The following is a 27032-nucleotide window of genomic DNA, read 5'->3' as shown; positions in this document are numbered from 1 at the left end:
ATAACCAATCGCATCTAGATTGTCTGTCTGTCTATACATAAGCATGTAATCTTTGGTCCCTTGAAGGTACCTCAACACTTTCTTAGCAGCTCTCCAGTGGTCAATACCTGGATTACTCTGATATCTTCCTAACATTCCAACTGCAAAAGCAATGTCAGGCCTTGTGCATACTTGAGTATACATGAGGCTTCCAACAACTGAAGCATAAGGAATGTTTTTCATTTGTTCCCTCTCAAAGTCATTCTTTGGACATTGGTTCAAATTAAACCTATCACCCTTCACAATGGGAGCAACACTTGGTGAACAATCTTTCATCCGAAATCTCTCTAGAATTTTGTTAATATAGGTTTCCTGTGATAGACCCAAAATACCTCGAGATCTATCTCTATGAATCTTAATGCCGATGACATAAGATGCATCACCCATATCCTTCATGTCAAAATTCTTAGAGAGAAATTGTTTCACCTCATGTAGCAAACCCCGATCATTGGCTGCAAGTAAAATATCATCTACATATAAAACAAGAAAGCATATTTTACTCCCACTAACCTTGTGGTATATGCATTGATCCATGGGGTTTTCATCAAAACCAAATGAAGAAATTATCCCATGAAACTTAAGGTACCACTGACGGGAAGCTTGTTTTAAACCATATATAGATTTATTAAGCTTGCAAACCAAATGCTCACCACTATTAGAGGAGAAACCTTCAGGTTGTTTCATATAAACCTCCTCCTCTAAATCACCATTAAGAAAAGCTGTTTTCACATCCATTTGTTGCAACTCAAGGTCAAAATGAGCAACTAATGCCAAGATTATACGAAGAGAATCTTTCTTAGATACTGGAGAAAAAGTCTCTTTATAATCTATTCCTTCCTTTTGAGTAAATCCCTTAGCAACAAGTCTTGCCTTGTATCTCTCAATGTTGCCTAATGAATCCTTTTTGGTCTTAAAGACCCATTTACATCCAATGGCCTTCGCCCCATTAGGCAACTCTACAAGGTTCCAAACTTTGTTACTCTGCATGGAACTCATCTCATCCTTCATGGCATCATACCATAAATTTGACTCTTTACAACTCATGGCTTGATCAAAAGTTTCAGGATCATTTTCAGCTCCAATATTATAGTCAGATTCTTGCAAATATACAATATAATCACTAGGAATAGCTGATTTTCTTACTCTAGTAGACCTCCTTAATGTTGCATCAACATTTTCTTGGGGATCATGTTGTTCAACTGGTTGTTCATCATTTTCATGAATTTGATGATCAACTTGATCTACTGGATTATCAACAACAGTTTGTGGAATGCCAATCATGTGTTGTTCATCATCCCTTTGAACTTGAGGGGTATGAATTACAACCAATCTTTCATTTGACGTGGAAGGTTGAGATTCTATATAATCAATTTTAGAACCTAAGTCCCTCAATTGATCACTCCCACTGATCAAATCATTTTCAATAAATTTGGCATTTCTTGATTCCACAATCCTAGTAATATGATGTGGACAATAAAACCTATAACCTTTAGACCTTTCGGCATATCCAATGAAATACCCACTAATGGTCCTCGGGTCAAGTTTCTTCTCTTGTGGGTTATATATTCTCACCTCAGACGGACAACCCCAAACGCGCATATGTTTCAAACTCGGTTTCCAACCTTTAAATAACTCAAAAGGTGTCTTTGGGACAGCCTTGGTTGGAACACGATTTAATATATACGCTGCCGTCTTTAGTGCTTCAGCCCACAAGGATTTAGGAAGATTGGAGTTGCTAAGCATACTCCGCACCATGTCCAATAATGTTCGGTTCCTTCTTTCTGCCACACCATTCTGATTCGGAGAACCAGGCATAGTGTATTGGGCAACAATCCCATGTTCTTGAAGGAACTTTGCAAAGGGACCAGGTGCTTGTCCATTCTCAGTATACCTGCCATAGTATTCTCCACCTCTATCTGATCTCACTATTTTTATTTGCTTGCCACATTGGTTCTCAACTTCAGCCTTAAAGACTTTGAAGGCATCCAATGCTTCGTATTTGTTATGAAGCAAATAAACATTCATATATCGTGAATAATCATCTATAAAGGTGATAAAATATTTCTGACCATGTGCATCCATATCTGGACAACAAATATCAGTATGAATTATTTCTAATATGCTTGAACTCCTATTAGCACCTTTCTTATACATGTTGGTCTGCTTACCCTTAATGCAGTCCATACAAGTCTTAAAGTCAGCAAAATCTAGAGTATTGAGTACCCCATCTTTCACTAACCTTTTAATCCTCTCAATGGAGATATGTCCTAATCTCCGGTGCCATAACATAGAGGAATTCTCATTAATATTACACCTTTTAATACCAGTTTGAACATGCATAGAACTATAAGTGGCATTATTTTGTAAACCAAGAAGATAAAGACCATCAGACAATATACCATTCCCAACACATTCAAAATTATAAAATAACTCAAATGATGTGTCTTTGAAATTAAAGGAATATCCAAACGGTACAAGCCTTGAAATAGAAATCAAGTTTCGGGAAAAACTTGGTACATAAAAAGTCCTTTCTAATTTTAAAATAAAGCCACTACTTAAAGTCAAAATGCAAGTTCCAATGGCCTCCACATGTGAGCCTAGCTTATTGCCTGATAAAATGCTTTGCTCACTTCCCACTGGTTTCCTTAGGTTTTGCATACCCTGTAAAGAATTTGCAATATGAATAGTAGATCCAGAATCAATCCACCAGGTGTTAATATTAACACTAACCATATTAGATTCATAACATACTAATGAGATTGATTTACCTTTCTTCCCAAGCCATTTCTGGAATCCGGGGCAATTCTTTTTCATGTGTCCCTTCTTCTTGCAAAAGAAACACTTTGCCACCTTCTTAATATCAGCTTGAGGTGGTATTTTACCATTCCCCTTCTGATAAGCTTGAGACTTAATTGCTTTGTTCTTCCCATAAGCAGTAGTCAGTAGTGCACTCTCACCCATCTCCATTACAAGCCTTTCTTCTTCCTGAACACACATGGTCATTAATTCATTGATAGACCATTTATCTTTATGTGTGTTGTAGGAAATCTTAAATGGCCCATATTCATGCGGAAGGGTGTTCAAAATGAAATGCACTAGGAAGGACTCAGACATATCAACCTCTAGTTTCTTAAGTTGAGCTAAAATATCTCGCATTTTCATGATGTACTCACGCACACCTTTCACACTGGTGAGCCGAAGAGAAGAAAATTTCATGATCAAGGTGCTTGCTAAAGTCTTATCTGAAGTGATGAACTGGTCATCAATGGCCTTAAGCAAGTCTCGGACCTTTTCATGCTGGTCAACAGAACCACGTATCCCAGCCGAGATTTTAGTCTTAATGAACATCACGCTGAGCCGGTTGGATCGTTCCCACCGCTCATATAGCGCAACGTCAGCTGGGCTACTTTCATTTGTGATTGCAGGTGGTTCGTCTTTCCTTATAGCATAATCTATGTCCATCCACCCCAATTGTAAAAGAATTCTCTCCTTCCATATCTTATAGTTATCTCCTTTGAGTTCGGGAACATCACATTGAATATCAGAAAAATTAATAGTTTGAGAAGCTGCAAAATTCAAAGGCTTATGTCAAAATTTGAGGCATACTAATCTTAATTGTATCTTTTACCAATGTAAACATACCATAAAATTGAATCTTGTGACATAAAAATTGCCTGTGGGCTAAATTTTTAATTCAATAAGAAACAATTAAACCTTATGATAGAATAATCAAATTATTTGCTTAATATTCATGCTTTACGGGTACAATATGAAAATAATTTAATTTCTATCATAAATTTTTACTTTATGATAAAATCGACAAATTATCCATACATCATGATGCCTGTGGGTAAATCATGAAAAATAATACGTCATTTTATCCCAATTAATTATACAGATATAATAAAAATTCTTGTGAGATAAAATTCATTATATAAGTATAATTAATTACAATATTATGTCTAATTCCTTATATGATCTTTAACCAACTTAATATATAATTTTAATCAAATATAGATGCTGTGGCTAATCCATAATTAATCAAAATCATAAAGATCACTTAGACATAAAAATTTATTATATGAGAATAAATAGTATTTTGCATTTCAAAATCAAGATACAATATAATTATGAATAAGATTCTCATATAATTTTATAATTGAAATATAATATTATGCATTTGATTTCATATATATATGCATAGAATAAAATGTTCTAGAATATATTCATGCATAAATTAAATCAAAATTCAAAAAACTGTAAAGCACAATGTGTATATAACGTATTAAAAACGACAACATATCAGAAAAGCCTTATTGGTTTAGTGGTCTGCACATACATTAGTGTTCTCGGAGTCAAGGGTTCGATACCCAGCTAGCACAAAACGTAGGAGTTTTTGTATTTTTTTTTTTTTTTTAAAACACTGTTCATCATCTTCAACCTTTAGCGGGTCAAACCCGACCCATACGCAGACCCGTTCGTTTTTCATTCATTCGGACACCATTTTTCACGATTCAAAAGCCAAAATTAAGGAAATCAAACGAAATACATATTTCTAATTTTATTTTTTAAGAAACAAGGCCCTTCATACCATAAACAAAATCAAATCGGAAAATACCGAAAAACGAAAATGGACAAGGCAGAGGCAATTCTTGCTCTGATACCAAATGTTAGAACAAATCTCTTTTAACCTGTGATATTACAAACTACAAAGAAACACAGGTTATTAATAAAATGCGGAAATTACAGATCAAAACATACCTCCAGCCATTGCTATGAAGAGTTTCTTGTTTTAGTTCTTCCAAGCTCTCTCTCTTCCACTCTCTAGATGGTGTATAAGACTGAATTCGAAGGGATGAGCTCAGGGACCAAATTCATGTGCTTATATAGGCATTCTACCATCAAGAATGCATTTATCAGCCATTACCACTCATTATTGACTGTTACAATTCTTTATTGGCCATTATCATCCATTAACAACCATTCAAAATGGCTTTCAAAACTGATGAGCGTTACAAAATTTCAAAATGTTATGACCATGAATTATTACACAGTTTTCTTGAAAACAAACTGCATCACTTCACTAGGAAACGACATGCACCAAAGCACAATCTTGATAGGATCGAGAGCTTACGGAATCCTTCTTTTTGTGAGTGACATTCGAAAGAAAAATATTGTTGATCCTCTCTTTCACATTAAAAGAAGCTAAAGGGGAAAGTTTCCTAGTGTCCGCAAATCCTTGGCGCTGGCTAGTGTCATGTGTTGCTGGTTGCTCAAATCAATCAATTTAGGTTTAAATATATTCTTTTTTCTTGTAATTTAACTTTTTTTTCGTTTTTTCCCTATAAATTTTTTTATTTTAATTCTTATAAAATATATTTATTTTATTTTAAACAGTAAAAAATGTTTTAAATTATGAAAAAAATATCTAAAATATTTTAAAGACAAAAAAAAAAATATTTTATAAGAAATAAAATGAAAAGAAATTTTTTTACAAGAATTAAAAAAAACACTAAATTGTACAAACGAAAAATATATTTAAACCATCAAAATATTACTATAAGAGGTCGGAATTAAATAGTAGATATAATTAAGTTGTTTTTCCAATCTCTGTATTCTTTCTAATGAACAATAATATTTGACCTTATTGCAGGTCGAGCCCTTGATCGATCATTATGTGATTGGCGGGCTAGTCGCTTCTGAATCTTTTCATTTCCAATCTGGACCACAAGAAAAAGAATACAACAGTCATATGCATATCTTTGCAGCTTCTAGAAATCATATCATTAGCACAAAATCGTTGACTGATTTGAATTTGATTTCAGTTTTGGAACTGAACGTGAAGCTAGCAATATTTTCACTTTAATTTAATCTTTTCATTTCCCTCTTCCGATCCTAGTATACTGCACTTCCTCAACATATATGCAGTCCCTGAGCTCAGGACACACCATCTGGAAGGAGATTTAATCATTCCATGCAATCTTAATGGATGCTAATTGTTAAGACAAGAACAGTTTTTCCAAATAATATATATATATATATATATATATATATATATATATATATATATATATATATATATATTTAGCTTTTGGTTCCTTGGTGGAAGTATCCCACAATTCATAAAATTTAAATTTATTCATGCATCGATACTACGTGCCAATTCCACATAAAAGAAGAAATTAAGTGCCAATATATAACAATGTCCGGCGCATTCTTTGTACATTGAACAGTTCTAAAACATAATTTCCCATTGAATAATATGATAATTTATTTTGAGCCTAAAACATAACTAGTGACTCAGTCTAGTCCAATCTTCTCTACTCTTACTTGAATAAATCAATAAGCTGATCACTTAATTTTATCACATGAATTGGTCTCTAATTTGATATACTCTATACGAGACAATCAATTGAAACATGTTTAACTAAGAAATTAAGTAAGATTAACAAATCAAATTATAAGTAATTTACGAGTTAACTAGATCAACTTATTTTCAGTGCTAATAATTTGTACACAATGGAGAGCACACAGCTGATGATATTTTTACCCATCCATATATATATATATTGGGATGCAGTTCGCTGGGCCTACAGAAAATGGCATTCTAAAAAGATAGAAGCAAATAAACAAATCAACCACCTTTTAAGAAGAGTGACCAGCAAGCGGGGAATGATTCATTTGAAAGCGAAATATCGTTTGTAGCAGCAAGTGATCTATAGAAGTATTCGTAAAACAAATATGGATTAATTACGACGTATACAAGATAAGTGAAATAATTAATATCACCTAGATTACGACCTTTTTTGGGTAGTAATTTAGTATTGTTTTAATTTTCAGCTATATTTTTTTATTTTTTATTGTGAAGAATTAGATATTAATGTAAAATTCTATTTTTTATTGAAGAATTGTACCTAAGTTTTATCTACTTCGAAAAGACCTTTTAAAGCATTATTCGTGAATCGTGAAGGCAAACAAGGTACATGCATGGGTCCAAATAGAGAGACTCAACGCATAATGAGTCATCTACCAGTTTCGTTACCCAGTTCTTAGAGTTAGAAGCACAGGAGTGATAGGAAAAGATGAACAGAAAAAGACAGAACAAGAAGCATGCAGATAGAAAAATAGTTGATGATCATATTCTTGCTCAACATGCAAATTTATGTTTCAGAAACGAAAACGTACACTTTTCTTTGATAAGTTTGTTTAGGTGATAATTAACAGAAAAGGATTCCGCAATCGACCCTATTTCTAGCCAAAACTACTGTCGTGATCATCATCATCATCATCCCTCCCACGGCAATTTCAGTGGGATTTCGAGGGCCCGTTTATCCAGCTACAAAGATTCGTTGAGTCCTTTAGTCGTTAAAACAAAATTATTATACTCATACTCCAATACCAAAAAATTACTCATACTTCTAAAGTTCAATAAAATTATATCTGATGTTTTTTTTCTTCTATTTACACAAATTTCTCTTAATTCATATAATAATAATATATAGCATCACTAGTATTCTCGATCGTGCAATGGATAAAGTAAATATTTATTTTATATAAACTAAAATTTATCATCGATAAATAGTTTTGAATATATAAATTGTATTTTAATTAAACTTCACAATAAATAAAAGTTTTTGAATATGTAAGTTATATTTAAAATTTGTAATAAATAATTTATATTGTTATATAAGATGTTTTAAAGAAAATATATTAAAATATAATTTAGAATTAAAGATAAAAGGATGTATTGAAAGAAATAAGATGTTACGAAAAATATCTAAAAATACTTTCAATTTGAATTAATGGGTTATATTCTCAACTTAAAAAACACATGAATTTCAAGTAACATAGAAAGAGTGTGTTTAAAAGTGTTAAAAATAGATAATAGATAAGTCCCTCTAATAAATTTGAATTTGATTTAGTATTAGACCAAAATTCCAGTTGGTGGTCTCCATCATAGAATACATCAAAGAGAGCAATTTTGACTTTGTTGAATCGGTTAATGCATTTGCCCAGATGTCTTGGAATACACTTGATCCATTTTCTTACCCTCTGCCGTATTGAGCTGCAAAACTCGATCTCCTGCTGCTCAAATTCATTGCCTTCCTCTGTTAATTCTCCCTCGCTTAAAATCCTGCATTTAATGCATGCTACAGTTCTTCTGGAGCTTCTAATCTCGAGAACTTGGAACTCCACTATGTAATTGAAGCAAAGTTTACAAAATTGACAACTTTTTTAAGAAATTGTCAATCTGATTGTCGATTTATTTTAACATGTTTTTTTTTTAAATATAGGAAAGTCAATATTTTTTTTATACGTAGAATTCAAACACAATTTTAAAGAGTTTACACTAATTCACGGATTAGAATCATTTTCCTCCATCAAGTCATTATTAATAAATTTTAAAAATAATTAGTAGCATATTGAGTATATTCATGTTAATAATTGAAGATAATTATCTTTTCTATTGATCAGATGTTGTCTGCCTCCTTTAGCCTTTTATCTGTGTATATCAAGGCGATGGCTGATGTTATCAACAATATGTTTCCCTCGCGGGCTTTGATTTGATTTTCTTGTTCCGGGCCTAAGCCATAATTTCATTTTCTCGTTTTGGGCCTAGGCCACATTGCTCCACCAAAACAATATATTAATCCTATTAAAAATTATTTTGATTTGTTCTTGCTCCAAATAATAATAGTAATGTAATAATATCTATATAAAATATATAATTTTTAAAAAATATAATATTTAAGTTTAAGGATTCATTTTTTTTTATTTTCAATACTATGTTTGCATGTGCTTAAATTGTTTGTTTATAATTAGTAATTTTTAAATTTTTTATTTAATCATTTTAAATACATTAGTTTTAATTATGTGATACTATTGAAGTGTTGAATTTGTTAGTCTTATTTAAGCTTAAATTATACACTATCAATGCAATATTATTATTATTATTATTATTATTTTCATACTTTCAAGTTTCAACCGTAAATAGTAGATACTGGATAGCACAACGGAGAGATTGGAGCGAATCCGTAGCTATGGTTTTTTAGACGGAGTACAATGGGCCTTCAAAACGTAGCATAGCCAGCCACTAAGCGGGGAATGATTCCATTGAAAGGGAAATATCAAATATCTCACATATCACCAATTGATCCATAACCGTACTCATAAAGCAATATCTGTGGTTAGACATTAAGCTGTTTGTTTTTTATGTAAAGAAGTTTAGGTGAGTTTAATTCCGATAATCCATCAAGATCAGTTCATGATTCAAGACTCACTGAATATTTATAAATGTACTTACAAATCACTCACCAACCTTTATTGGTTATTAAGCTCTGCGTTTAGAACTTCATACAAACATAAATCACTAAAAAATATACAAACGCTTACTTTACTTATTCGCTTCTATTGCAAAAGAAATATATGTTTTATTTAATTTTCAATTAGAGGACATCGTCACTTTAACGTAGCAAGCTAGAGATGAAAAATTGTATTAAAAAAGTTGAACATTTACGCACCTTATAATGGCTTGAACTAGTTAGATACTTCCAGTAGGCAGAGAAAAGGTATACATGTAATCCCTTTTGGTTGGGTATTGTAAAGAAGATAACTATCTAAGACATAAAAACTTTGACGCATATTAAACCAAGGCTCGCCAAACAGAAACAATTGAAACTTTATTGCCGAGAGATGAGAATTGAGAGGCAGAAGCTATCCCCAAAATTCTTTTACTAAAAATATAAAAATATGATCCACCGACACCATAAACTTGCACGAGAGAAATGTGAAGTTAGATGGAAAGGAGCAGTGCTTTGATGAGGAGCCCCACCCCACATACCAACTGCTAAGTTTGACGACAAATGGGTTCCACCACCACGTGATTTTTCAACCCCAACCCAACCAACCACTTATTATCGTCCATCGCATTGTCTCGGTTCATTAACATTTCTTGACCACTCCCAAACCCACTTTACCACAAGGCCAATAGGGAAGTTGCAAAACCATACATACAAAGGAAACAACACAGACACATTTCATTTACAAGTACAGAGATGCCCAAATTAAAACCTGACTTTGAAAATCTATAAAAAATTGTCATAATGCTTTAATATAAATTACAAGCCCTACACATGCCACGAGATCCATCTATTATGGATTGATGTTGCATTCTCGCAAATACACAAGATCATAGTCAACATACTTTGTCCAATAACCTCGGAACTTGGGAAAACTTATCTCAAGCCACGGTTTCATGTTTCCATTGTAGTGTATAACAGCAGCCCGTTCAATTTCTTTTTGGTTGATATTGGGGTTGTAGCCAAGACCCAGGACATGCCAAGATCGGTTCAGTTGGAAAGTGCGTTTCCAGAATGTTATAAGACCCGGTGGCAGAGTTCCTAACTTCCATAGTTGTCTATCATGATTCTGTATGCCAGTTTATTTAATTATAAAGGAATAATCAGTTCACAATTTAAATAAAAAAGAAACAGGTGCATGCCACTTCATCGTCATTGGACTCCTGGGTTTAAGCACTATAAATTGTATATTTTGAAATTGAGAACAAAAATTAAACAATATAATTTGTAGAATGGCAAGATTAGGATGATTCTCTAGGACTGCCACAGAGCCAGCAAATACTTCTGGTAAAGTCATCGGGCCAAGTTGATTTCTCTAGGAAAGCCACACAGTCAGGCTAATATCTCTGGCAAAGCTGCCAAGCTAGGCCTATTTATTTGGAAAAGTTTTGTAGCCAATAGATACTTCAGATAAAGTCACAAGACCAAGGCCATCACTAGGGAAGCTCAAATCCCAAGCTGATTTCTCTAGTAGGAAAGCAGTGGGGACAAGCTGATCTATCTTGGAAAGTCGAGGCAAAAGCTGGTAGCTGGTGGTAAACAATGTTAAAAGATGCCCAAAGAAGTCACAAATGGAAAAATAGAGATATGAACCTGTTAGAATGATAACAGGATAGTGGGGAATCGGCAACGGTGGCCAGAAACTATTTGAAAGTTGAAACACTTCAAAAAAATCTCAGCAGAGAAGATCGAATCCCGGAGACAAAATCAATCGTTAGGACACCTCAGAGATGTCACAGCAGTAGAAGAAAATAACAGTCAAAATAAAGAACATGACCAAGGACTGTAGAAAGGAGGACATGCTGACAAGAAACTCTCTAAAACACACTGGTGAAATGCATGACAAAAGTTATGACAGAGAAGGTGGCAAGAATGAATGCCACAACCAGAAGAGGGCTAAAACTCACTAGTTAAGAAAATATGATCCTAACTAACCTTTACTTGTACTAAATTATGATCCTAACTAATTAAGAAAATAAATCACGATAAGATAAGGAAATATAGGATAACCAAACCTAAGAGATAATGAGGAAAAAAGGAAACAAAACCTAGAGGACAATCTAAAATATGAGAAGATATAATCCATATATTCTAACATTATGTAGTATATGTACACATTGTGATATTTCAAACAAAAAAAAGTGCATTGCTTACCAGCTTCTGCCAATTGTGGTACACCTCAGTGATGTTTTGCCTCTTCCATTGGACCAAATCAAAAACATTCATGCCGTATGCCCATCCACATGCACGAGGGTCAAAATTCTTTGCGATATGAGGATTTGAGAAGTTGAGATAGCGATCAAAACGATGGAAACGTTCTCCACAAGTTTCTACAGCACCATTAACATTGCCCTTCAAATCAATTGACCAAAGACCAGTCAGATCCTTCTGCACAACTATATCATCATCCAAGAACAGCACTTTGTTGAGCTTTGGAAAGATCTCAGGCAGGTAGAATCGGAGGTGGTTCAATATGGATAAATACTTAGGATTCCGAAACTTTAAGTTTGAATCAGAACTTGCCCGATGAGTCTTAAAGTAAAAATCTACCATAGAAGGAGAACCCAACTGCTTAAGAACTGGACTGTAACTTGAATTCAACCATGTAAAGTCTTCAATGTTCTGAACTTGAATGGTTGCCTTTTTTGGTGGATTCACCAAAAACCACATCCTCATTGCCGCATAATTGAGCCTATCAGTAACAATGTGGAAAACATGATTTGAGGTGTCCTGCAAATTTATTAAAATAACATTATTAATGATATATAATCAGAAATGAAAGTGCCATCGTTAATATCAAATAGCTTGTTTCCTTCTTTTTTTTTTTTACATTTTTAATTCTACACTCAATCTAGGGCCAAATGAAATGGAAACAAATTTGTTTAATTCAAAATAGATACAGTAGTAATGTAACTGCAAAGACATGCCAAATTTTCTTTCGTGTTTCATAATCCTGGGCGATAAAAACAACTCAAGAAATTTTTGTGAAAATCATTTACCTTAGCATGGGCAACAGTAGAATTCACAACAACAGCTGTTGCCAATATGTTATCTGAGAATATTGCATAATGGTATAGTCTAGGGTTTTCTAACTTCTGTTGGTTGGGGAGTTGTTGCTGAGAAGTATTCAAGCTATAATACTCAGTTGTAAGGCGCAACGGAAGACAGTGGAGACCTTTAGGCAATGTTTTTGCTGTCAACTGTGTTAAGAACAAGGTCTGCTTCTTGTGCACATGAAGCTGCTCCTCTGTTGAGTGGAGCATAGCCCTAAGCTTCTTCACAGCAGCAGCACAATCATTTTGAATTTGCCTTCCTTTCATCAATGTTTGCTCCATTGCCTTCATTCTCTCATTTGCACTGCACAGTATAATTTAAGTATAATGTAAGACTAAAGACTGAATAAAATGTAGCTCAGGGCAGAATTGAGCTACTCAACATGCTTATATGTGCGGCTGTAAAATAAACCTAAAGATGAAATAACTAACTCGATAATTATAAAAAACAGGAAAACCTGATGACATCATGACATGTATAACAAGATTCTTAAAGCTACACTCACTTCCTGGGCAAATCAGAATCTTTGCTTGCATCTCCCAGTGTTCGTGAGACTTCCTTTACCCGTAATCGAAGCTCTCGAGTGAGATGGGGATTGTTCCTTACTGCCTGAAGGGAAAGGTATACCCTAGCCTGGATGAGCTGATCTTTTAGATACCGCACCCGAGCATCAGGTGGTGTTTGGTCAATATGCTTATCGGCTTCCGATAATTTAGATCCTTTCTGAGTTACTTGGCTTGAAGATTTAATATGTTGTTGCTCCTGCTTAGTGTCCTGAAAGAAGATGCACCAAATGCCAAGAAGAAAATTACAATCTACATTGAGGTTGATTTACCTTTATTATTATATTAATATAATTAGATAATTTTCTGAATAAGTACGTTTCGAAAATGAAGTAATGCACATTGATGGCAACACTTATTTGTTCATTTTCCTTGTTCAAGAGACCAGGGAAGGAAATAATTCAAGTTATACAAGTATGGACCATGGTCTAAGAGTTCAAATATAAAAATATAATTTAGCGGTTGACATTACTTCTACTCATTTAGATTGTCTCAGACTAAACTCTTTTTTGAAACACTACAAGAAACATATTAAATTATTTAGAAGGGAAAAGATTGAACCTAATCAACATGTCTATGTTTATTTAAACAATTAAACTTCCACGATTGCACCCTATATAAAATATTTTTGTGTCTCAACCAGAAATGCATACAAGTCTGGTCCAAGATGTGTTCATCAAGGGCACAGAAACCTGAATGTTTAGATTACCATGCTATGCAATTACTATTAAGTCATCAACTAAACGGAAAGGTCATTAAAACATGAACCAATTTTCATTCGCAATTATGAATGAAGTATGGCAAAGCTCAATCTGAACAGTCAGATATTAAATTCCTCATAGGATTATCAATTCAAGGTTCAAGAACCAGAAGCAGTCAGGTGTTTATACTTGATAGATGATGAATAACCGACTACTAGACATACATGTATATGATTTGTTTAGCATGATCAGAAACCTAAAGAAAATTTTGCACCCAAAATGAACAAAGCAACAAGTGGAAAAATCAAGAGGGAAATTTATCACTTACCATTGTTTCAGATGCTAGATCAGAAGCATCAGAAGATTTAGCGAGTTTCCCATCATTGTCATCAACATCAATAGCATCTTCCCCATTTACACTATCACCAGTTATATCAGCTTTCACCAGATAGCTGTTTTGATTTCCTTGATTAATTCCATCTGTCACCAGTTTGATGGGGTTCTCCCCTTTGGTTTGACCTTCGTCCTTCGTAGCTGACAATACCCTGGCAGATACATGCTCCCCTGGTTTGGCAAAGTGCAAGCCTAGGCCATCCAAACAATTAGAAAACAAGAAACAGAACCCCAGCAGAGAAGGGGAGGAAAGAAAATATTGCTAAACAAAGTACCATGAAGCAAATTCTTTGTGTTTGCAGCGTCCTCCGTATATACAAGCCCAATTGGTTCCTTAAAGACCGTAGAAGTTTCCTGTTTCCAAAATGAGAAATTATCAAGAATTTAGTTCACCCGTATAAAGGTAAAAAATCTTCAGAGGCATGTGTAATGAGGTAAAAGGATAAGGAAAGATGGAAACTTTACTTGCGGCAGGAGATTCAAATGGCCAGAGTCAGCTGCACTCACAAAAGCAGTTACAGCATCAATAAACTCTTGCTCAGCTGCAACATGCATACAAAAGACAATCCAAAGTAAACAAATAAAGAATTTAGGTCATTGCAAAAGTATACTAAGATTAGGAACATTTATTAAAACAAAGCATTTTCCAGCCAGTTAGCAAGAAACACACCAAAGGGGTACTTGAAGGTGCCAAAACGATCAGTGTAGAGCACAATTGGAGCAACAAAAGTAATAGAAAGCAGTAACAACACAATATTTCTGGTAACCACCATCTCTATTGCAAGGATTGGTGTCGCTTTCTCGCGCAGATTCTATCTCATAGAGCACTGGCACGACCAAAAACAAAGAAATTTCAGACCAAAACAGAAATTTTAAGCAGAAAAACCGACCCACTTAGAGTTTTGTTTTTTTTTTTTTTTTTTTTGAGAGCAGGTTACAAATCTGAGAATTGTAGAAAAGGAAGAGGAAGAAGGGAATCTGAATCACGTACAATGAGCTGGCGAGGAAGACGCATTTTGAGGAGGTAAGGAGAGAGAGATGGAGAGATGCGTATAATGTGGCCTCAAATAAAGCAACGAGGATTGATGAAGACAGAGGAGAGAGAGCACCAAAAATTACTACACTTAACTAAGATAATGATAAATTGATAATGAATGAATGGATGTTTAGCTTTGTTTTGTTCTATTGCAGTCCGTGTGTTTGCAGTGTCATTGAAAAACCCACACTGAATGGTGAATAAAACCCGAAAAACTAAAAAATAAAAATAGATTTCTTTAATCATGTTCTTATTCCTTTGATTTCCTATTAATGATCGCACGGGTGGAACGTGATCGTGTTTGTTTAGTTCACTTTCAGATTGGGATTAGAATATGGTTAGAAATTAATTAATTTAATAATGAAATCTTGTTCTAAGCCAACTTTTACTAATGGATATTGTACACATCACTTGAGGAATTTTTTTCAAGAGGAATTCAATCTACAACTTTTTTTTTCTTTTTTAAACATTCAATCAATTTTATATCTGTCTTGAGAATGAATTGATCTAGAAGTGCTAGTTGCCGGGAGATTCACAATGTCTTATTAGACTTGAGGATGTGATATACCACAACAACATTTTGTATTGAAAGAATTTTGAAGTTGAAATAAGTTAGAGAACAAAGTCAAAAAGTGATTATAAAAGTCAACTACATTTTGACCCATATACACAGCACAAGATTAATAATTTAGGATTTTTTTTTATTGAATTTTGTATTGTATTGTATCATAATATGAAGATTCTGTATGTAATGTGTTGATATCTTCATATTAGAGTCAACACCTTTTAGTTCATTGTCTTGTAAATTGTAATATTGTGTATTCTAAGGTAATACCGTAATATATATGTCCAATTGACCTATAATTTGATGAGTAATGAAGTTATAATTTTCATAACTATTTGAAAGGTAGTCAAAAGGTCATTATGTGATTAGAAAACATTAATGTGATTTTGTAAAATCAATTATGGCTATAAGAGAGAGTTCAAAGCAATGTGATTTTTGTTTAAATAATAGATATAAAAAATGATTTTGCATATAATGTTGATTGAATATTTTTAATCAATTTTGAATTTGAAGGTGTGATTCTAAAATTGGTTTTAACGTCTATGTATACATTTTTTCTATTATAATTTTATTTTGATGTATACATTATTATGTACTATGTACAATTAAGAGTTACTCTTAAGTAATTTGTTACAGGTGGTGCCCTCTCACAAAATTAGGTTCTTATCCTCAAGCACAAACCATGATACTTATTATGTTGCATGTACCTCATAAGTTAATATTTAGCCGACTCTATTTGTTCTAATTTAGTTTGAAATTTATAATCATCATTAAAATAGTCAATCTCCTTTTTCACTTCTCATTCTGATTAAATATTAATGACTGTTTATCATTTATACCTGTATTTTAAAAGAAATCAATTGTCAAATGTAATATTCTTTATTTTAAGTAAACACCTTTCATGGTTTTAATTTTAAATAAAAACACTTCTTAGGTTATTGTTGTGAACTTATATGATGCTGTCATATTAGGGGTGTCAACGATTTAGATATGAGTATGGTTCTATAATATTCATTTCTACACTTTGTATTTGAAAAAAAAAAGTATACTTGATTACTTATTCTAATAGATGATGATTTTAATCCTCATTTGCATTATTGTCAGGCGCCTATATAAGTATATTTGTATTTTACTTACGTGTAAAATTAATAAATTAATAAAATGCTATTATTTATTTAAAATATAATATAACTCAATTAAAAAAAAAATTAAATCATTCAAACATAATGATACAAATCATGTTGAATTTGCATTCTCATTTTTGTCTTGTCGCATTTGGTTACCATTAACACAATATATTAAGCCATGTGTTTTAATAAAATAGAAAGAATTTTTACAAATGGAAGTAATGATGACCTTTTGCAATGACATATTCATAATAGACCATCAAAACCAAAATTAACTACTTTACTCTATTTAACACTAGTTGATGTGCATAAATTAATTTTAATTTAAAAGAAAATTTCAATTTCTTTTTATTTTAGGTTTTCCTCTTTATCGAGAAACTTATCCCAATAAATCGTACTTTACTCTTTGCATAATCTGAGTGCCTAAGCCAATTTATAGACAGACTGATTTGCAATAAAATAAGCAACAGAAAGACTTTTAAGAATTTGATGAAAACAATTGACTATTTTGCAATTGGGGTGGTAGAGATTGCACCATAGACCATACTTCTTTCGTTAATATTTTGATGAGCTGTAATTGTACACTAGACAGCGGTTGTGATTTAATTTTTAATATTTTATTGAGAAATTATTAACTCATCTGAACTGAAATATGGATTTTAGATGGTGACATAACCTTTCTCTTCTTTTACAGAATATTAACAGGGTTTTTATATGTATGTATTTGGCTACGAGGTCACCTATAGATTTAGTTGATCATATATGTCCATGTAATTTAATTTGGACAATGAATGGAAGGGTAAGTAAGATAAAATGGGTGATCATACTCATGCAGGGTTTAAATTATAATGGAAAAGAAAGAAGAGAATCTGGGACTAATATTATTGAATATTTTACACTTAACTCCAATTTACCTTGTGAACTCTATCTAAGATGCACTATTAACATCAAACAATATTTATACTGAATATTGTTGCTGCTGGATGTGGTCGGAGAGGCTGTTTGAGCAGAGAGCTCCAAATGTAATCCACATCATCTGCTTCAAGCTCCAACACATCACTTTCAAATGGCTGCCATGCAAGATCCTCCAACTTCGCTTCTGACGAGAAATCAATACATGCAGTTGCAGCTTTAAACGAAGAGTCTTCTTGTTCTAGCAATGACGATAAATTGTCTTCCAAATCCATCAAGTAGTCCTCTGGTTTAGTCGTGACACCATCTTTCAGCCAAGGGAAATCAAATACCCCAAGTGCCTCTGAAGAACAACCCTCCTCCTTTTTCACGTCCTTCGTGCCACACACACATCTCTTTTCTTTGCGTTCTCGTTATTCTCAAAACACCCCTTCTGAGTTTCATCATCTCCTTCTCTCGCTCTCTTCATCTTCTGCTGCTCCATTCGTAAAGCGTTTCTGTCACTTCAACATTTACAAACAACTTAATTAATCGGTATACACTTTCCAGTTATATATATCATTTTCACATGATCAAACACAAAAGATCGGATAGCATTGCAAGATCATAATTTTAATTCAAACATACATGCATTTTGCCAACTTTTTAGATTTAATCAACTATATATGCACATATGGGGTGAACAGAATTATCATAGAAGTGAACAGCATTTATGACAACAATGCGAGTTATTATAAAAATGCTTGATTCAAGTGTTTCAGAATGATTATGTAAAAATTAACATGATGATCCAAAGAGTAATGGGGTAGTTGGGTACCTTTAGACGAGTCTTGAGGAGCCAAGGGAGAGAGAGAGGAACCTAGGTAGCTAGGTACGTACGTATATCTATTTTATATGTATCGATCGGTGGGTGGTAACGTAAGCTAATGTAGAAAGATTAGAAAATGGTAATGGTTACACACACGCCACGCCACGCCATATTAAGCAAAAACCGTCTCTCTCTCAACTCATGGCACAAACACATGCATGAGCACACTGTCACACATTTTATTTCATGCCATCCACCCTTCCCCCGTGGCCTAAAAATTCAAATGCAAGAAAAGTAATTTGAGATAGGGGTCGGCTCCTTCCTTTCCGTCTCTAATTTTGGCCACCACAATGAGGGGGATTTATTTATTTATATTATTTAACGTTTCCTACTATCTTTGATAAATCTTATGTGCCATGAATCAATGAATGCAAATCGAAGAGAGAAAATGAAGAAAATGAAAAAGTCAAAGAGAGAAAAATGAAAAAAGGAAAAATTGGTTGATATTATTTTGAATAATGCTCAAATGAGTAAAAGTCACTCATTACATGAATAGTATTTTATATAACATAATTGGTTAAAGAGTAACTAACTAAACTAATAACTAATTTGTAATTAACTAAACTAATAATTAACTTGTAACTAACTAATGTTAGTAATCTATATCTCTACTACCTCCCCACAAGTTGGAAGGTGTTGAAAATACTTCTAACTTGGAGAATATAATACATTTACATTAAAGGAAATGAAAATAAAGTCTGAAAAGTTGAAATCTAGCTAAACATGTAAGAAATACATTAGTCAAAACATAAATTTAGAAACAAACAAAATGTAGGTGCAACCATGGTACATAACTTCTAGAAATCTTCGACCAACATCGATTTTCTCAATCTTCTTTCAAAAGTCCAAAGCAAGCATCAAAGCTTGACCATCAAGCAAAATCAACAACAAGGCCATTTGGCAGAAACTCAAATCATCAATCCATGAAATTACCAAAGCTTAACCACTAAGCAGAAACTATAACTCAAAGTTTAACCACTTGGCAAAAGCAACAAGGCTTGGCCATCAAGAGCAAAAGCCAAAACAATGCTTAACCACTCAAGATAGAAGCAAAACAGCAATCCAATGCTTAACCATCTATGGGAAAAACTCAAACAATGCTTAATCACCATGGACAAAAACTTACATAAACATAAAGCATCAACAAATGGAACAACACAAAATCTGTCTTCAATGAGGATTTTTCACAAACACATACTTTGTGAACCAACAGCAACCAAGGTTTAACCACCCATGGCAAAGGCTAAAATAATACTTAACCACCATGGACATAAGTAAATAAATGAACAATACTTAATTACCACACATGACAGAAGCTGAAATCATCAAAACATGCCTAAAAAGGCTGAAAACAATAAGCCAAAATAGGCCAAATATCAACAAAACAATGAAAAAATTAATCACCAGACAGTTGGTGTGTACCTTTTTGAAATGGTGCAGGACTTCAAACAATAGTCAATACCTTCAAAATTTTCAGAAACATTTAATCAAACACCTTGTAAGAAAAAAAATTGGTAGTGCTTTTGTGTGCCTCACACGCGAAATTCACATCTGCCTCAGGGCATAATAGTATAATCTTCATAACATCAATGCTACCATAAGTTGCAGCAACCATCAAAGCTACCATAAGTTGCAACAACCATCAAAGTGGTTTTGTGCTTCAATCACGCTAAGATCATTCCTTTGTAGTTTCACTTCAATACCATTTGTAAGAACCAGCCAATGCCATCCACCTAGTTCATATTAAAGTACAAGTGTGAGGTGAAGTCCAACACGAGTAGAAGTGGAAAAATTGAACACCATATAAATGAGAAGAAGACTCATAAACTTGAGCCTTAAGGTTTGGGGTTAGAGTGTAGTGTCAGGTTTTTCTTATGTGGTAGCTTGTGGTTCACATGTGTAAATCTCCCCGGCGTTTACTTCCCAACAATTAGTATCAGAGTCGTTGATTCGACTTGGTAACCGACTCAAACGAGTAAAATGGCGGTGCAACATGCCCCGTAGATGGATGATAAAGACTCTCTCTCGAGAATGAATGAATGCAAATGGAGATGAAAGCTCTGATGCCATGATAAATCTCATGTCTACCATGAATAAATGCAAATGAAAGAGAGAAAAATGAAGAAAGAAAAAATTGGTTGATATTATTTTGGATAGTATTCAAATGAGCAAAACTCATTCATTATATGAATATATTGTGTATTCATTATATGAATATATTTTAGGCGTAAAAAGGACTTAAAGCCACCCTTTGTTTTCTCTTTATTTTTTTCGGTTTTTTTTGGTAACTAACAATTGAGGTCGTTATTCATCAATCACTTGGCTTGTGATACATGCTGTTTATACTCAACTCGTGCTAGCCGTTTTGTGATTTTTGTCCTTTTTGCCTTATAATGAGTGAATGATCCATAATCTATTACAAAAGAGAAACCTCAATGGAAGTTGTCCTTAAAATAATTGCTACCTAATTTTATTTAACTTATTTATTTAGTACATATAAAAGGCATCATTTCTTTTAACTTTAGACATATATTTATTTAAAAACATATCTTTAATTCCAATTCATTAACTTGGTTTTGTTGAGATATGGTTAATAAATTATAAGTCGCAGTATCGATATCATTACATTTTCTTTATGCACAAATTAATGAACATATGTTTTTGACCAATATACTCCTGTATATTGGTTCTTCTTTGTCATGAAGTTCTAGTGACACTAAACAATTAATGAAAATTTATTTAATATAAAATTTTATTTATTTTGTTCTCAAATTGACAGATTGTGGTTCTTCCAAGTGAGAGTAACTAATCAATAGAAAATGACAAAACCAACCATTTTAAGTTATGCATTTCCCTTTTCCCAATCTCCCAATAATACAAACCAGAAAAAGAAAAAAAAAAAAAGACGTCATCCTAATTAATTATGTGTTATCACTTGATAATGATCTACCCTCTAACCCCCCCAACTACAATTGGACTCCTCACTTGACGTTTGCCATCTGACCAAGTTATACCTCCAAATGCAGTAGTCTCACCTGGTCTTGTAACTTCCACTGTCAACTTAAAGCTCTTCTCTTCACCAATGTTGTCAAATTTCAACACATTAGGCTCCACAGATATGGAAAGACGTGCTGGTACTTTGAGTCTTGCAGTATAAGTGCCTGGTGGCCCAACATTTTTCACCCTCCGTGTCACACTAACTGAGCCGTAGAGTTTTGGTATTGTTATTGTAGGGTAGTTGAAATCCAGAATGTTTATTATATCGGGACAACGATAACGAGCACCATTGAACATCTCTATTTGACTCTGATTATAGATAGAGAAACAAAGAAAGTTTAGGTAATCATTGTTGGTTAAGTCATACACCAACCCGGGATCCATGGCACGGTTTGGTCTGATGTGACCAGATCCATAGGCAAATGGCGTTGCCTTAGCATCATTCCCCCCATCAAGCATTGGCTTGCCAGTGTTGTCCCTTGTCCTAGCTGAAACATTAAATTAAATTAATGTCAGATATGCCACAATAAAATAAAATATTGACAAACAACACAATAGAAGTGTCTTATCCTAAAGAGAAAAAGAAAAAAAACTAGGAAACACATAAACATTGTAATGCCCTTAATTACCAGTTGTCATTAACGCAGATTTAATAACTGCTGGACTCCAGTCAGGGTGGAGAGTCTTGAGAAGGCCAACAACTCCAGCCACATGAGGACAAGACATGGATGTTCCAGACATGGTGATAAAAGGAACCCTGCGCTTATCAAATCCCAGATTTGTTGGGCTAACCCCTTCTGAGTAGGCAGCAATAATGTTCACACCAGGAGCAATGACATCAGGCTGGAGATATAAAAAAGGCCACAAGTTAATCACAACGGACTATTTGAAAGTGACACATGAGTTGCCACAATGGACGAATGGGCAAACCTTGAGGATCTCCGGTGTGACTGTGTTGGGCCCTCTAGAAGAGAAAGCTGCCATGGCTGGAGCAGGCTTTATCTGCAACTTGGTCTTGGGTGGATAAATATATCCTAACGGATTCCTGTTACATGATCAATATATTTATGTTATTAGGTTAACTATCAAGACACATTAAGAGACAAGAGGATTAAAAATGCTTGAAGAGTTACTTGGTTGAATTCATGAAGGCATAGACAGCAAGACCATCTTTATAATTAATTTGTGATGCAGGCAGGAGATGAGGATCAGCAATAAGCTCATTGCCACTAAGCTCATCATTACAAAGAATCATCCCTGCTGCACCGGCCTCCAAAGCAACCAGGCTCTTTTCCACTCTTGCAGTGACACCTCTAAGGCAAACTAATATTTTGCCCCTCGCCTTCTCAGGGTCAATTGTTCCTCGCATACAGAGAGTACTACATGCACAAGGACGAGCATGTGTTAATTACACCATATTGTACTTTTTATATGATAAATCATTGGGAAGTTTTTACACACGTCTGTTAAATAGGATATTTGAAAGCAGTTCTTACGCGTTTTCAACTGGTTTATTAGCCGCTTTTGCATCTGCAGCATTGATGAGTGGGTAAAGCTTGTCTTCCGGCATAGCTTTAGAAAGGCTTGCTCCCTGATAACCAAGGATGAACTATTTGAGTGGGAAACGGAATTAGCTCCTCTAGAGTGAGTAAAGTAAGTAATTCGTGTGGATCATGAGTAAATTAACAGATGATATTTAAGCGGTTATGAATAACACAAATCAAATCAAACCATGAAGCGCTGTCCATTGTGGAGTTCAACAACGCTATCAAACTGTCTGTCCAAGGTGCTTGCACCAACTGTTAGTATCCAAGGTGCAACATTAAAAACAGTTGCAGGTGTTGGTCCGTAATTCCCTGCAGAGCATATGACAGGGATGCCTTTCATGTTAGCATGAAAGGCCCCGATCGAAAGGCCATCATCAAAGTAATCCGTAGCATTCCCTCCAAGAGAGAGGGAAAGAACATCAACACCATCATGTATGGCCATGTCAAAGGCTGCCATGATATCAGCATCAAAGCACTCATTGCCATCAATTGGTGGCCAGCACACCTTGTAAGTAGCAACACGGGCCCTAGGAGAACCACCTTCGGCAGTTCCATTTCCCAAGCCGAATACATTTGCCCCAGGAACAAAGGTTCCTCCTATTGTTGATAGTGTGTGAGATCCATGACCCTCATAGTCTCGTGCTGTGTTCAGTGTACGGTTAAATTTTGCATCAGCTCCAGCATGGGCCATATAACCTTTGTTGAAGTACCTTGCTCCTATCAGCTTCCTGCATGTAGGTACAATAGTTAGCTACACATTTCATTTTTTTCATTGCGCTCAAGAAACAACTGCAGCGTAATCTCATGTCTGATACCAGCAGCATTTTCCAGGTACATTCAACAAAAGCTAGTTGCAGCTGATATTTTAATTATCTTCTCGCTGCATTTTTCTTACTTGAAGGACATTAACAAAAGCCAGATTTTGTATTTTTCACACATTTCCGTTTTTCTCTTTGACATTTTTCTTGCATTAATTATATTATATTAACATACAATTAGAGCATGAGAGATGGAGTCTATTAACAGTTTCAAAATTTTAGTTTGTAGCCTGACAGCACCAAAAGGACAGAAATTGCAAAATGAAAACAGTGTTAATCTTTTCGTTTCTTTTTTGCATCAATGGAAATAGACGTTGTTTCTTGTGATTAATTAATACTTGTGAAGCACTCTCATAAACAAATCACAGTAGTCATCATCGAACTGGACTGCGAGAATATTTTGCGGAGAAAATCTTTATTTATAATCTCGGATACAGACTATATAAAATAGGGAAAATGTGGTGGAAAGTGATAAAATAAATGAAAAAAAAAAGAACTTGTCACCTGTTACAACGGAAGCCGGTGTGATCATGTTGACAAGTTCCTTTCCACCTTGATGGTATAGGTCCCATCCCCTCATCTCTAAAGCTCGGAGATTCTGGCCATACACCTACAACACAAATTTTAATCAAACTTTATGAAAACAATAACAGAAATGTTACTTGAACATAATTTATGCACACAGGATATGGAACATTAATTGGATGTGATAAAAGAAAAAGTAGGAAGGGAAACGAAAAGGAAAGGAAAAATTGAGAAACAGTGGGAAATTTGTTTAGGTACTCTACTTGGGTGAATATGGTATCCTTATGTATGAGAAACAAGAACGCGTGAAATAATTGAAACGCAGTTAGTTATTAACAAAAAATGGTACAAAGTGCTATTTGAAATGGGATAATGAAAAAACATAATGGGTCGCCCGCGATTTGTCACACATGAAAAGGGCCCACGCCAAAGTGATTTCCACGGCTGCAAACAAGACAGATGATGCTTTTGACAAGTGGATAGTGATTACACATTTTTCTATATTTGTAAAAAATAAAAAAGAATGCATGTGTCAATGACACAATGACAGACAACAGAGAAAGTTACGGTACTTTTATTAGTCAGCAGCACACAAGAAAGAGTGAACAGGTCATCAGAAACAGGACATTTCAAAATTTTAACTCTTGATACGTAAGGAATGCTTGCTTTGTGATTGTGTGATACCATAACACATTCTAGTCTAAATCCCCGGACATAATCTTCTAATAATAGTAATGATAGTAATATAATTATAATACATGAGTGACCTAAATAGCTAGCTTAGGTAGATGGGACTCGGGAAAGGCAAAAATTTATAATAGCAGAAACAAGGGAGCAAAATTACCAGTGTCAAAATTTGCAATAATAGTATCTTCACCATATTTGGCCTTTCTAAACAGTGAATCAGAGGGAATTACCCCATCATTCCCTTCCAGGTCCATGAATTCCCACGAATGAGTAGTGTGTAGTTTTCTTCCTTTGTTTAAGAAAACTGACACAACGTCTGGATGTTCTGCATCACACACAAAACAGTAACTTTGTTAAGGTTGGAATTTCATTCCTCATGCTGAGAAGAAAACAATAATGTTTTTTTTTGCGGTATTCTTACTTGCAATATCAGCAGCTTCTTTCTCTTCCAGCATGGCAGCAAAGCCATTGATGTGCCTAGTGTAAGAGTATATTATTGCTTCTTTCGCTTTCTCAGAACTGCATTACAACACACACAGCGTTAATTCAAAGAAGTTTGAACCAACAAAACAAATAGTGAGTGCAATGCAAGTTTCTCTTTCTGTATTAGTGTACCTTCCCACATAGGATTTAACGAACTCATGATGAATTTGTGTAACTAGATCAAAATCAGCATCTGTGACTCCTTCACCATGCTCATGCGATCCCATGTACACTATGTAAGACTTTTTTTTTTTAAGGAAAAGAAAGAAATTGACCCATTATTCAGTTTAAACTTTAAACGATTGCACAGAAGCAAAAAGATGAAAACTTGAAAGAATGGAGTGAGTGGGCTTGCACAAAAAATGTTAAGCAACAGAACTGTTCAAGTGAGAGAGATAACAGTGACATAAAGCTAACCTTTTTGATTGCAAAAGCAGGTGCATGGAGCACAGAAAAGAGAATGAAAGAGAGTAAGAGGAACATTGAATGCTTTCCAGACCGCATTCTGCTAACTAAGCTTTCAACAAAATTTTAATTGCTTTAAAGGTGACAGGCTCAGTGCTCTTTAATCAAAAGAGAATGCACAAACGTGAATAATAATAAATAAATAAAAAGATAAGAGGGAGAAGAGAAGGTGAGTGAAGTAGAAAGAAGAGTAACAAGTTATTTAGCTCTTTCCCCAGCTGCTCTTGAAAAAGGGCTTCGGGGAAGGGATTTGAAGTGAAAAGGTAACTTGCAACAAAGCTCTTATTAATAAGTGAAAGGATGATGAGTCACAGGCTGAACAAGATGCCGCAAAAGATGGAAATCTCATCGTGATCATGATTCGGTTACGATAATGATTCAGCTGATGGGATAAGGGATTTTAAGCAAAGATATAAAATGGCTAAACCGTTTAAGGAATATCAAGAAATCAGGAAGAGATAACTATTCTAAAACAACGAGTACAAATGCAGAGAAATCTCCTGTTATGGAAGAGGTATTATAGGCAACTATTCAGCATGTACAGTTGTACTCCCTCTGCTGCTGATGCAGCTTAAACATAGCGAGTTTACTTTTTTTTTTTTTTTTTTAAACTTTTAAGCTGGTGGTGTATAATGTATATAGTCAATCATGCTGATGCACAAACCTCGAGAGGCTCTCTTTTTGTGTCTTTTTTTTTTTTTTAAAAAAAGTCTTTTCCACCTAAACCAACATAATAGACAGAAAAGAGGGTGTTGTTTTTGCTTTATGGTCATGTCATGAAATACGATGGTGTAATTTACAGATTATGTCAATGATTTGCATGATCCTAGCTAATAAATGAATGAATAAAGTCTACACGTTGATTGAATCAGAAATTACAACATGCGTGATTT

General features: G+C 34.2%; 2 protein-coding genes across 3 annotated transcripts; both read right to left on the bottom strand.

Annotated features, from left to right (window-relative positions):
* Positions 1–9694: 9694 nt before the first annotated feature.
* Positions 9695–15262, bottom strand: LOC114420258 (probable galacturonosyltransferase 4). 2 transcript variants are annotated; one of them, XM_028386172.1, is made up of 9 exons: positions 15101–15261; positions 14780–14936; positions 14575–14651; positions 14385–14463; positions 14045–14301; positions 12958–13226; positions 12398–12755; positions 11553–12128; positions 9695–10467 (listed from the first exon to the last, which is right to left on the bottom strand). In XM_028386172.1, the coding sequence occupies exons 2-9, from the start codon at positions 14880–14882 to the stop codon at positions 10192–10194; spliced, it is 1995 nt and encodes a 664-aa protein (XP_028241973.1). In that variant the 5' UTR covers positions 14883–14936; positions 15101–15261; the 3' UTR covers positions 9695–10191. The 2 variants fall into 2 exon arrangements, with proteins under 2 accessions (XP_028241973.1, XP_028241974.1); XM_028386173.1 differs by having other exon boundaries at positions 10192–10467; positions 12958–13214; positions 15101–15262.
* A 6079-nt stretch (positions 15263–21341) lies between these two features.
* On the bottom strand, positions 21342–26630 carry LOC114420253 (subtilisin-like protease SBT5.4). Its single transcript, XM_028386167.1, has 11 exons — positions 26092–26630; positions 25807–25916; positions 25613–25710; positions 25349–25516; positions 24484–24589; positions 23346–23889; positions 23111–23205; positions 22748–22993; positions 22545–22659; positions 22244–22457; positions 21342–22102 (listed from the first exon to the last, which is right to left on the bottom strand). The coding sequence occupies exons 1-11, from the start codon at positions 26176–26178 to the stop codon at positions 21564–21566; spliced, it is 2322 nt and encodes a 773-aa protein (XP_028241968.1). The 5' UTR covers positions 26179–26630; the 3' UTR covers positions 21342–21563.
* Between the last annotated feature and the right edge of the window lie 402 nt (positions 26631–27032).

Source organism: Glycine soja, chromosome 7 (assembly GCF_004193775.1).
Source record: "Glycine soja cultivar W05 chromosome 7, ASM419377v2, whole genome shotgun sequence".
In the NCBI taxonomy this organism is placed as follows: Eukaryota; Viridiplantae; Streptophyta; class Magnoliopsida; order Fabales; family Fabaceae; genus Glycine; species Glycine soja.
The sequence above is the reverse complement of the archived record's forward strand: the minus strand, read 5'-3'. Positions and strand labels throughout refer to the sequence as shown.

Bases quoted from the DNA above. Each gene is read 5' to 3' on its own strand.
- LOC114420253 (XM_028386167.1), bottom strand. From the start codon at position 26,178: ATGCGGTCTGGAAAGCATTCAATGTTCCTCTTACTCTCTTTCATTCTC. The intron at 25,917-26,091 runs GTTAGCTTTATG...AAAAAAAAAAAG, and splicing joins CTGCTTTTGCAATCAAAAAG to TCTTACATAGTGTACATGGG. The intron at 24,590-25,348 runs GTAATTTTGCTC...TTTGTGTTGTAG, and splicing joins TATTGCAAATTTTGACACTG to GTGTATGGCCAGAATCTCCG.
- LOC114420258 (XM_028386172.1), bottom strand. From the start codon at position 14,882: ATGGTGGTTACCAGAAATATTGTGTTGTTACTGCTTTCTATTACTTTT. The intron at 13,227-14,044 runs GTAAGTGATAAA...ATCTTCTTTCAG, and splicing joins ATCTAGCATCTGAAACAATG to GACACTAAGCAGGAGCAACA. The intron at 12,129-12,397 runs GTAAATGATTTT...ATAAATTTGCAG, and splicing joins CTACTGTTGCCCATGCTAAG to GACACCTCAAATCATGTTTT.